This window comes from Chiloscyllium plagiosum, unplaced genomic scaffold (genome assembly GCF_037043375.1).
Source record: "Chiloscyllium plagiosum isolate Xiang-an unplaced genomic scaffold, Cpla_swu_hap1 HiC_scaffold_27, whole genome shotgun sequence".
Taxonomy (NCBI): Eukaryota; Metazoa; Chordata; class Chondrichthyes; order Orectolobiformes; family Hemiscylliidae; genus Chiloscyllium; species Chiloscyllium plagiosum.
The window spans coordinates 75303737-75316025 of NW_028270165.1; the positions used below are offsets into that span (position 1 = coordinate 75303737).

The following is a 12289-nucleotide window of genomic DNA, read 5'->3' on the forward strand; positions in this document are numbered from 1 at the left end:
AAACTGAGAGAACACGATGGAATCTCTACAGGAAGCAGGGAATGAGCATGTCCAGTCCAGGTAACCGTGGGAGTCGATGGACCTGTACCGGATGTTGGTGGCCTGCCCATCATCAGGAGTGGATACAGAGGTGACGAGGAAAGGAGTTAAGAAGTCAGTGATAGTGGTAGTACCAGCAGGACAGAAATCGGAAGCAAAACTGACTAATTTTTCAAATTCTGAGGAAGAGCAGACCATTCCCTGGAACGGGTGGGATGTCTTTCCAGGAAGGATTGCACTGGCAGTGTTGGGCTGAAAGGACCTAATGGGGTCTTCAAGGTATGATCACAATGAACACAAGAAGAAATGTGCACTCCAATATACAAAGCAAATTTATTACCTTAATCTACTTTAGGTACATGTGAACTAATGAGTGACTCTATTACCTTAACAAACTTTCGATACAGTCAACAAATGAGTCTCACTGCCTTGTCTTCACTCCCCCAGAGTGCTGTGGATGACAGGACACGGAGTACATTTAAGGAGGAGATAGACAGATGTTTAATCAGTAACAGGTTGAAGGGTTATGGAGAGGAGGCAGGAAAGTGGAGTTGAAGCCGAGATGCGATCAGCCTCGATGGTATTAAATGGTGGGGCAGACTCGATGGGCTGAATGGTGTACTCCTGCTCCCCGATGTCATGGTCTCACTGGGTCGACTTTAGATCTACCTGCAGTGGGAGGCAACCTCTGTTTCCTAACCAGGAGAAAGTAAACGTTGTTCATCAGCTTCTGAGGATCATTTCTGAGGAAAACTGCACTCCCAGGCTGAGAGAGCATCAGCCCCATTGGAATATATAACCCCTCTGACCCTCCCACTTCACCCACTGTCCAAATGGACACGGTTCAGTCCCAGATGTGATTCTCAGTAGCAGGAACAGGAGAATCCAATTGCTAATTTCACGGATGACCTCTCTGATGTCTCTGCAGCTTGCATGACTGGATAAACCCCCTCTCACACACAGAGCAGGTGAAAGGCTTCTCCCTGGTGTGAATTCGCTGGTTGCCGATGAATCCTGAATGCTTTCCCACACACGGTGCAGGAGAATGGTCACTCCCCGGTGTGAATGCGCTGGTGGATTAACAGTCAGGCTGATTGAGTGAATCCCATCCCGAACTCAAAGCAGGTGAACAGCCTCTCCCCGGTATGCACTCGCTGATGTGCCTGCAGTCGGGACGAGGAACAGTATCCCTTCCCGCACTCGGAGCGGGTGAACAGCCTCTCCCCGGTGTGAACCCGCTGGTGTGCCAGCAGCGAAGAGGACCAAGTGAAACCCTTCCCACAATCCATGCAGGTGAATGGCCTCTCCCCGGTGTGAATTCTCTGGTGCCTCTGCAGGTGAGAGGAAATAGTGAATCCCTTCCCACAGTCAGAGCAGGTGAACGGCCTCTCCCCGGTGTGAACACGCTTGTGTGCTACCAGGGAAGAAGGCAGAGTGAATCCCTTCCCACAATCCGAGCAGGTAAATGGCCTCTCCCCAGTGTGAATGCGCTGGTGTGCTACCAGGGAAGAAGGCAGAGTGAATCCCTTCCCACAATCCGAGCAGGTGAATGGCCTCTCCCCGGTGTGAATGCGCTGGTGTGACAGGAGGGAGGAGCAATCAAAGAAACCCTTCCCACAGTCTGAGCAGATGAACGGCTTCTCCCCGGTGTGAACACGCTTGTGTGCCACCAGTGAAGAGGATCTGGTGAATGCCTTCCCGCAGTCAGAGCAGGTGAACGGCCTCTCCCCGGTGTGCCCTCGCTGATGTGACAGTAAGAGGGATGAATCAGTGAATCCCATCCCACACTCGGAGCAGGTGAACGGCCTCTCCCCGGTGTGAACCCGCTGGTGCGCCAGCAGTCTGGACGAAGCACTGAATCCCTTCCCGCACTCGGAGCAGGTGAAAGGCCATTTCCTGGTGTGAATACGCTCGTGTTTTAGAAGGCTGGATGACCGACTGAACCCTTTACCACACTTGAAGCAGATGAATGGCCTCTCCCCGGTGTGGACTCGCTTGTGCGCCACCAGCAAAGAAGACTGAGTGAATCCCTTCCCACAATCGGAGCAAGTGAACGGCCTCTCCCCGGTGTGAACTCGCTGGTGTGAGAGCAGTGAAGAAGACTGAGTAAATCCCTGCCCGCACTCCAAGCAAGTGAACGGCCTCTCCCCGGTGTGAACTCTCCGGTGTCTCTGCAAGTCAGAGGAATGAGTGAATCCCTTCCCACAGTCAGAGCAGGTGAACGGCCTCTCCCCGGTGTGAACACGCCGATGAATCTCCAGCTCAGATGGAGACCTGTACCGTTTCCCACAGTCCCCACACTGCCATGGCTTCTCCACGGTGCTGTTGTCCTTGTGTCCCTCCAGGTTGGATGATGAACTGGAGCCTGAAGTGCCCACACACACAGAACCCCCTGATGGTGTCTCCTGGAGGAATGTTATTGCAGCAGCAGCAGCAGCAGCAATAACTTCCGCATTCACACAATAGACACGCTCTGATTGGCTGGAGGACCAGAGCGCTTCCGGTCCTCCAGCGCTGTCTATTGGACAGTCCGCATGCCGAGCTGTCCGGAGCCAGCCAATAGGAGCCGCGGCTGTTCCGGACAAAGGGCCTCGCGCTGCCCCCGTGCTGAGGGAGCTGGAGGAGGGGAGGGCACTTTGCAACAAATCCCTTCCCTTCATTTTCCTCCAAGGCATGTGTTCACACAAAGCCCAGGGTTTCACTGTAACCTCACACTCACTGAAACTTCCTCATCTGTGAGCACAACACCCTCTGTTCCCGTTCTGGGGTTAAACTGTTCATGCGCAGCAGCCGGTGTTAGACTGCGGAGGACAAAGTTAAAAATCACACAACACCAGGTTATAATCTACCAATAATCCCGTTATTTGGAAGCATTAGCTTTCGGAGCTCTGCTCCTTCATCTGGTGTTTGTGGAGGATTAGACCATCACACACAGAATTTATAGCAAAAGATTACAATGCCATGCAACTGAAATGATTCATCGAACAAACCTGGATTGTTATTAAGTCTTTCGTCTTTTAGAATGGGTTGCACGTTTCAGTTCATTAATATGTAAATCTCAAAACACCTTTTAAGTCACCTTCTCGAGATTATTTAAAGATTTATAACAGAAGGTGACATCTCAGCTCAGACAATGCATTAAAGGTGTGTGTGTGATGGATTATAAGCATGTGAGAGGGTGTGGGCGTGAGTGTGGATGGTGTATGTGTGTGTGAGAGAGGGTGTGCTTGTGTATCTGTGCTTTTGTGTGTGTGTGTGTGTGCATGTGAGAGAGTGTATAGTGTAGTGGGGTCACCAGTAGTGTGACATGAACCCAATGAGGCCATCCTCATGGGTTAATTTGGAGGGAAGGAGAATGAATGTAGAGAGGGGCAGACTCTGGAAAGATTAGTCGAGGTCTTTCTCATAGACACTGATATCGCTTGCTCCCTGATTAAAATGAATACTAGCAGAAATATATGCTTCAACACAAAGCAACTTTATTCAATTAATTTACTTTAAATACACGCAAACTATTAGCTTAAAAGACATTTGATACAATCAACAAGTGAGTCTCACTGCCTTGGCTTCATATTGGGGTCTCCTGGGTGATGGCAGTCACTTGGAGCTCTATTTCCGTTCCGACAACCTGGTCTCTCGAACCCCAGTCCGATAGTGAATGTGTCTGGAGCTGAGAAAAGTCCTCAATGTTAATACTATTCTGACTCGGATATGACGTGCTGTACTGCAGTCCCTGAGTACCTTTCCCACTCATACCTTTGTGCACAAACAGGTGGGTGTGTCTCTATGCCTTTGCTCGACAGTCTGTTCCCAAGACCAGCCAAGGTCATTGAAGTTAGCTTCCAACCAGAACAGTCTGTGTTTACCTGAAGCCTGTTTCTCATGTATTCCCCTTCAATTGCTTATTGCAATGCACAATTAACCCTTAAGAATCTGGGTTGGAGATACTTTGTTCCTTCAGCTGATGCATTGATACAAGTTTTGATCTTGTGGAATCCAGGGAGATCTGGCCAATGGGATACGGAATTGGCTGAAGAAGGTTATCTGAGAGTACAACGGGATCTTGATGAGCTGAGCCTTTTTCTCGTTGGAATGCACAATTAACAATCTGGGCTGGAGATATTTTGCCCCCTCAGTTGACACATTGATACAAGGTGCGATCATGTGAAATCCAGGGAGAGCTAGGATGGGATAGGAAATTGGCTTGACAGTAGGAGACAGAGGGTGGTGGTAGAGGATTGGTATTCAGACTGGAGACCTGTGACCAGCGGTGTGCTGCAAGGTTCAGTTCCAGATCAACTGTTATTTGTCATTTATATAAACACTTTGGATGAGACTATAGGTTAGTAGGTTCATGGGTGACACCAAAATTGTTGATATAGTTTAAGGTAAAGAAGGCGATCTGAGAGTACAATAGGACCTTGATCAGCTGAGCCGAGGAATGGCAAATAGAGTTTAATTAAAAGAAATGTAAGGTGTTGCATTTTGCTCAGACACACCAAGGCAGGACTTACACAGGTGGAGGGTGTTGTTAAACAGAGAGACTAGGGATGCAGGTACAAAGTTCCTTGACAGTGGCGTTGCAGGTAGACAGGGTGGTGAAGAAGGCGTTTGGTACGCTTCCTCTCATTGTTCAGAGAATCGCGTATTGGAATTGGGACAGAATGTTACGCTGCACAACACATTGGTATGGCCACAGCGTTCAGTAAAGATTAACAAGGATGCTCCTGAGGCAGGAGGATTTGAGTTAGAAGGCTGGACAGACTGAGACAATCTTCCCTGGAGAACCAGAGGCTGAGGGGTGACCTTGTAGAGGTTTATAAAATCATGGCAGGGCAAAGATAAGGTGAATTGCCAAGTTTCATTCCCTCGGTTATGGGAGTCCAAAACTAGAGGCCGTAGATTTAAGACCACCGACTTCCACAGCTACCTCCTCCCACCCTTCCTCCTGCAAAAATGCGATCCCTTATTCCCAATTCCTCTGCCTTCGCCGCATCTGCTCCCAGGAGGACCAGTTCTACCACAGAACGCACCAGATGGACTCCTTCTTTAAAGACCGCAATTTCCCCTCCCCACGTGTTCGATGATGCCCTCCAGCACATCTCATCCACATCCCGCACCTCTGCCCTGGAACCCCACCCCTCCAACCACAACAAGCACAGAACCCCCCCAGTCATCACCTTCCTCCCCATCAACCTCTGTATACATCGCATCATCCTCCGCCATTTCTGCCACCTATAAACAGACCCCACCACCAGGGATATATTTCCCTCCCCATCTCTATCCGCTTTCCATAAAGACCGTGCCCTCCACGACCACCTGGTCAGGTCCACACCCCCCAGTGACCCACCCTCCTTTCCTGGTACCTTCTCCTGCCACCACAGGAATTGCAAAACCTGTGCCCACACCTCCTCCCTCACCTCCATCCAAGGCCCCAAAGGAGCCTTCCACACCCATCAAAGTTTCATCTGCATTTCCACATGTCATTTACTGTATCTGTTGCTCCCGATGCAGTCTCCTCTACATTGGGGAGACTGGACGCCTCCTTGCAGAGCACTTCAGGGAACGTCTCTGGGACACCCGTACCAATCAACCACACCGCCCTATGGCCCAACATTTCAACTCCCCCTCCCACTCTGCCGAGGAGATGCAGGTTCTGGGCGTCCTCCATCGCCACGCCCTCACTAACCGACACATGGAGGAATAACGTCTCATCTTCCACCTCGGGACTCTCCAACCCCAGGGCATCGATGTGGATTCCAACAGTTTCCTCATTTCCCCTCCCCCACTTTACCCCAGATCCAACCCTCCAACTCAGCACCGTCCTCATGACCTGTCCCATCTGTCAATCTTCCTTCCCACCTATCCGCTCCACCTGTACCTCCCATTTCCATCCACCTATTGCACTCTCAGCTACCTTCCCCCCCAGCTCCACCCACCTGCCATTTATCTCTCCACGCCCCGAGGCTCCCAGCCTCATTCCTGATGAAGGGCTTTTTCCCAAAACGTCGATTTTCCTGCTCCTCGGATGCTGCCTGATCTGCTGTGCTTTTCCAGCACCACACACTTGGCTGTAGATTTAAGGAGAGAGGGGAAAGATTTAAAAGGGACCTAAGGGGCACAGGATGGTGTTTATATGGAACGTGCTGCTAAAGGAACTGGTGGAGGAGGGTACAATTACAACACTTAAAAAACGCATTCCGATATGTATGTGGATTGGAAAGTGTAAGAGGGATATGGGCCAAATGCTGGGAAATGGGACTATATCACTCTCCTCACCGTCTTTACTCATCTACTCAGCATCGGAAGGCTATTTCATCTTGTGGGGCAATTTAGAATGAGCGATCTCAGGATAAGGGATAGTAGTTTCAAACAGAGATGTTGAGAAATTACTTCCCACAAAGGGTCATTAATTGGTGAAATTCACTCCCCCAGAGTGCTGTGGATGACAAGACATGGAGTACATTTAAGGAGGAGATAGACAGATGTTTAATCAGTATAGGGTTAAAGGATTATGGAGAGGAGGCAGGAAAGGGGAGTTGAAGCTGGGATGCGATCAGCCTCGATGGTATTAAATGGTGGGGCAGGTTCGATGGGCTGAATGGTGTACTCCTGCTCCCCGATGTCATGGTCTCACTGGGTCGATTTTAGATCTACCTGCAGTGGGAGGCAACCTCTGTTTCCAAACCAGGAGAAAGTAAACGTTGTTCATCAGATTCAGTGGAGAATTTGCAGTCCCAGGCTGCGAGAGCGTCAGCCTCACTGAAACAAAAAATCCCACTAACTCTCCCACTTCACCCACTGTCCGAATGAACAGGGTTCAGTCCTTTACTCAGAGAGTAGTAATGGTATGGAATGCTTTGCCTGCAACGGTAGTAGATTCGCCAACTTTAAGTGCATTTAAGTGGTCATTGGATGAACGTACGGACGTACATGGAATAGTGTCGGTTAGAGGGGCTTCAGATTGGTACGACAGGTCGGTGCAACATCGCGGGCCGAAGGGCCTGTACTGTGCTGGAATGTTCTATGTGATATTCAGCAGCAATAAACAGCAGAATCCAAATGCAGTCTTCACTGATGAACTCTCTGGTGTCTCTGCAGCTTGCATGACTGGATAAATCCCCTCCCACACACAGAGCAGGAGAATGGCTTCTCCCCGGTGTGAATTCGCTGGTGTTTGAGCACAGCAGATGAATCCCTGAATCCTTTCCCACACACGGTGCAGGGGAATGGTCCCTCTCCGGTGTGAATGTGCTGGTGGACCAACAGTCAGGCCAACTGAGTGAATCCCTTCCCATACAGTAGGTTTATGGGTGACACCAAAATTGCTGATATAGTTTAAGGTAAAGAAGGCAATCTGAGAGTACAAAGTTAAAAATCACACAACACCAGGTTATAGTCCAACAGGTTTAATTGGACTATAACCTGGTATTGTGTGATTTTTAACTTTGCACACTCCAGTCCAACACCGGCATCTCCAAATCAATCTGAGAGTACACCAGGACCTTGATCAGCTGGGCCTGAGGAATGGCAAATAGAGTTTAATTAAAATAAAGGTGTTGCATTTTGCTCAGACACACCAAGGCAGGACTTACACAGGTGGAGGGTGTTGTTAAACAGAGAGACTAGGGTTGCAGGTACAAAGTTCCTTGACAGTGGCGTTGCAGGTAGACAGGGTGGTGAAGAAGGCGTTTGGTACGCTTCCTCTCATTGTTCAGAGAATCGCGTATTGGAATTGGGACAGTATGTTACGGCTGCACAACACATTGGTATGGCCACAGCGTTCAGTGAAGATTAACAAGGATGCTCCTGAGGCAGGAGGATTTGAGTTAGAAGGCTGGACAGACTGAGTCAATCTTCCCTGGAGAACCAGAGGCTGAGGGGTGACATTGTAGAGGTTTCTAAAATCATGGCAGGGCAAAGATAAGGTGAATTGCCAAGTTTCATTCCCTCGGCTATGCGAGTCCAAAACTAGAGGCTGTAGATTTAAGGAGAGAGGGGAAAGATTTAAAAGAGACCTGAGGGTCAGAGGATGGTGTGTGAATGGAGTTTAATTGAAAGAAATGCAAGGTGTTGCTTTTTGCTAAGACAAACCAAGGCAGGACTTACACAGGTGGAAGGTTAAAAATCACAACACCAGGGACAAAGACCCACATGCACACATATATTTTGTGGGGTGAATTTGTACTTGCAGGGTTACATTGTACTTTGCTCAAAAACTGCGTGAATTTATGTAAAACTCCGTTATCTCACTTTTTAGATCAGAATCAATCTAAACATCAGGTCATAGACAGATAACACAGGGGGCTAACACCTTCAACATATTGTCTAGCTATCACCATTGTTAACAGCTAACCCGAGAAAGCAACTTTTAAAAAAAAGGGTTTTGTGATTTACACATGAAAGAAGTGAAACTATCAGTGTATTCTAACAGATGAAAGCCTTAACAGACAATCAATTTTTCAATGTATAATTTCAGTTACATCACACTGTAAATTTTTGCTATAAATTCTGTGTTATGATCGAGCCCTCCATTACCACCTGATGAAGGAGCGTCGCTCCGAAAGCTAGTGTGCTTCCAATTAAACCTGTTGGACTATAACCTGGTGTTGTGTGATTTTTAACTTTGTACACCCCAGTCCAACACCGTCATCTCCAAATCATGACTGGTGGAAGGTGTTGTCAAACAGAGAGACTGGTATATAGTTATACAGGTGTATAGTTCCTTGAAAGTGGCATTGCAGATTGACGGGGTGGTGAAGAAGGCATTTGGTACTTGAGTAAAACTTACTCAAGACTCACACTTAGAGCAAGTCAAAGCACAGTTTATTACACAAAAGCTTTTGGGGAGACCCAAGGTCACCCAAAGAGTGGGATTCCAACCAGGCAATCTCCCTGAATACAAGAATCATTGGTCTTTTACACCTTTGACCCAGGCAAATCACACAGTTTCCATTACTTAAATGCTTTTCCTCTTGAAGGTTCGCAGATTGTGATCGGGGACTCTCTAGTCAGAGTCACAGACAGATGCTTCTGCAGCAGTGGAAAATCAGAATGGTGTGTTGCTTCTCTGGTCAGGATCAAGGATGTCTGAGAGAGGGTGCAGAATGTTCTCAAAAGGGAGAGGAACTAGCAGACAATCGTTGTACACATTGGAGCCAACAACAAAAGAAGGGAAAAGGATGAGATTCTGAAGGGAGAATATAGAAAGTTAGGCAGAAATTTCAAAAGGAAGTCCTTGAGGGTAGTAATATCTGGATTACTCCCTGTGCTATGAGCTAGTGAGGGTAGGAATAGGAGGATAGAGCAGATGAATGCATGGCTGAGGAGCTGGTGTGTGGGAGAAGGATTCACATTTTTAAATCATTGGAATCTCTTCTGGGGTAGAAGTGACCTGTACAATACGGACGGATTGCATCTGAATTGGAAGGGGACTAATATACTGGCAGGGAGATTTGCTAGAGCTGCTTGGGAGGATTTAAACTATTAAGGTGGGGTGCAAGGAGGGGGGAATCCAGGGAGATAGTGAGAAAAAAGATCAACCTGAGACTGGTACAGTTGAAAAGGGAGTCAAACAATCAGGGCAGGCAGGGACAAAGCAGAGAACAAGGTAAGACTGATGAATTAAACTGCATTTATTTCAATGCAAGGGGCCTAACAGGGAAGGCAGATGAACTCAGGGCATGGTTAGGAACATGGGACTGGGATATCATAGTAATTACAGAAACGTGGCTCAGGGATGGACAGGACTGGCAGCTTAATGTTCCAGGGTACAAATGCTACAGGAAGGATAGAAAGGGAGGCAAGAGAGGAGGGGGAGGTGGCATTTTTTATAAGGGATAGCATGACAGCTGTGCTGAGGAAGGATATTCCTGGAAATACATCCAGGGAAGTTATTTGGGTGGAACTGAGAAATAAGAAAGGGATGATCACCTTATTGGGATAGTATTATAGACGGAGAAAGTGAGGTCTGCAGATGCTGGAGATCAGAGGAATTCCTGAAGAAGGGCTTATGCCCGAAACGTCGATTCTCCTGTTCCCTGGATGCTGCCTGACCTGCTGCGTCTTTCCAGCAACACATTTCCAGCATAGTATTATAGACCCCTAATAGTCAGCGAGAAATTGAGAAACAAATTTGTAAGGAGATTTCAGATATTTGGAAGAATAATAAGGTGGTTATGGTAGGGGATTTTAACTTTCCAAACATTGACTGGGACTGCCAAAGTGTTAAAGGTTTAGATGGAGAGGAATTTCTTAAGTGGGTACAAGACAATTTTCTGATTCAAGATGTGGATGTACCTACTAGAGAAGGTGCAAAACTTGACCTACTCTTGGGAAATAAGGCAAGACAGGTGAGTGAGGTGTCAGTGGGGGAGCACTTTGGGACCAGTGACCATAAGGTGGCATGGTGGCTCAGTGGTGAGCACTGTTGCCTCACAGCGGCAGGGACCCAGGTTTGATTCCAGCCTTGGGTGATCGTCTGTGTGGAGTTTGCACATTCTCCCCGTGGGTTTCCTCCATGTGCTCCAGTTTTCTCCCACAATCCGAAGATGTCCAGGTCAGTTGAATTGGCCATGCTTATTTGCCCCATAGTGTTAGGTGCATTAGTCAGAGGGAAACGGGTCTGGGTGGGTTACTCTTTGGAGGATCGGTGTGGACTTGTTGGGCTGAAGGGCCTGTTTCCACACTGTAAGGAATATAATCTAATCTCATAATTCTAATAGTTTCAAACTAGTGATGGAAAAGAATAGACCAGATCTAAACGCTGAAGTTCTAAATTGGAGAAAGCCCAATTTTGACGGTATTAGGCAAAAACTTTCAAAAGCTTGATTGGCAGCAGATGTTCTCAGGTAAAGGGACGGCTGGAAAATGGGAAGCCTTCAGAAATGAGATAACAAGAATCCAGAGAAGGTTTATTCCTGTCAGGATGAAAGAAAAGGCTGGTAGGTATAGGGAATGCTGGATGACTAGAGAAATTGAGGGTTTGGTTAAGAAAAAGAAGGAAGCATATGTCAGGTATAGACAGGATAGATCAAGTGAATCCTTAGAAGAGTATAAAGGCAGTAGGAGTATACTCAAGAGGGAAATCAGGGGGGCAAAATAGGGACATGAGATAGCTTTAGCAAATAGGGTTAAGGAGAATCCAAAGGGTTTTTACATTAAGGACCAAAGGGTAACTTGGGAGAGAATAGGGCCCCTCAAAGATCAGCAGAAGAGCCATAGAAAATGGGGGAAATACTAAACAAGTATTTTGCATCAGTATTTACTGTAGAGAAGGACATGGAAGATACAGAATGTAGGGAAATAGATGGTGACATCTTGCAAAATATCCATGTTACAGAGGAGGACGTGCTGGATGTCTTGAAATGCATAAAAATGGATAAATCCCCAGGACCTGATCAGGTGTACCCTCAAACACTTTGGGAAGCTAGGGAGGTGATTGCTGGGTCCCTTACTGTGTCATCGATAGTCACAGGTGAGGTGCCGGAAGACTGGAGGTTGGCTAACATGGTGCCACTATTTAAGAAAGGTGGTAAGGACAAGCCAGGGAACTATAGACCGGTGAGCCTGACATTGGTTATGGGCAAGCTGTTGGAGGGAATCCTGAGGGACAAGATGTACATGTATTTGGAAAGGCAAGGACTGATTAGATTAGGGATAGTCAACATGGCTTTGTGCGTGGGAAATCATGTCTGACAAACTTGACTGAGTTTTTTGAAGAAGTAACAGAGGATTGATGAGGGCAGAGTGGTGGTGTGATCTGTATGGACTTCAGTAAGGTGTTCGATAAGGTTCCCCATGGGAGACTGATTAGCAAGGTTAGATCTCATGGAATACAGTGAGAACTAGCCATTTGGATACAGAAGTGGCTCAAAGGTTGAAGACAGTGGGTGGTGGTGGAGGGTTGTTTTTCAGACTGGAGGCCTGTGATCAGTGGAGTGTCACAAGGATCGGTGCTGGGTCCATTACGTTTCATCATTTATATAAATGATTTGGATGTGAACATTGGAGGTATAGTTAGTGAGCTTGCAGATGACACCAAAATTGGAGGTGTAGTGGACAGCAAAGAGGGTTACCTCAGATTACAACAGGATCTTGATCAGATGGGCCAATGGGCTGAGAAGTGGCAGATAGAGTTTAATTCAGATAAATGCGAGGTGCTGCATTTTGGGAAAGCAAATCTTAGCAGGACTTATACACTTAATGGTAAGGTCCTCGGGAGTGTTGCTGAACAAAGAGACCTTGGAGT

General features: G+C 47.4%; 2 protein-coding genes across 2 annotated transcripts in view; both read right to left on the minus strand.

The window, feature by feature from the left end:
- The window catches only part of LOC148144593 (uncharacterized), a 233819-nt gene that overhangs the window by 160461 nt on the left and 61069 nt on the right, over positions 1-12289 (minus strand). The gene's annotated exons all lie outside the window — the stretch shown is intronic.
- Positions 354-3201, minus strand: LOC122543659 (uncharacterized). The gene has a single exon (XM_043682473.2). The coding sequence runs from the start codon at positions 2712-2714 to the stop codon at positions 1125-1127; it is 1590 nt and encodes a 529-aa protein (XP_043538408.2). The 5' UTR covers positions 2715-3201; the 3' UTR covers positions 354-1124.

What these genes read in the sequence shown, in the direction of transcription:
- LOC122543659 (XM_043682473.2), bottom strand. Translation starts at nt 2,714, where the DNA reads ATGCCTTGGAGGAAAATGAAGGGAAGGGATTTGTTGCAAAGTGCCCTC.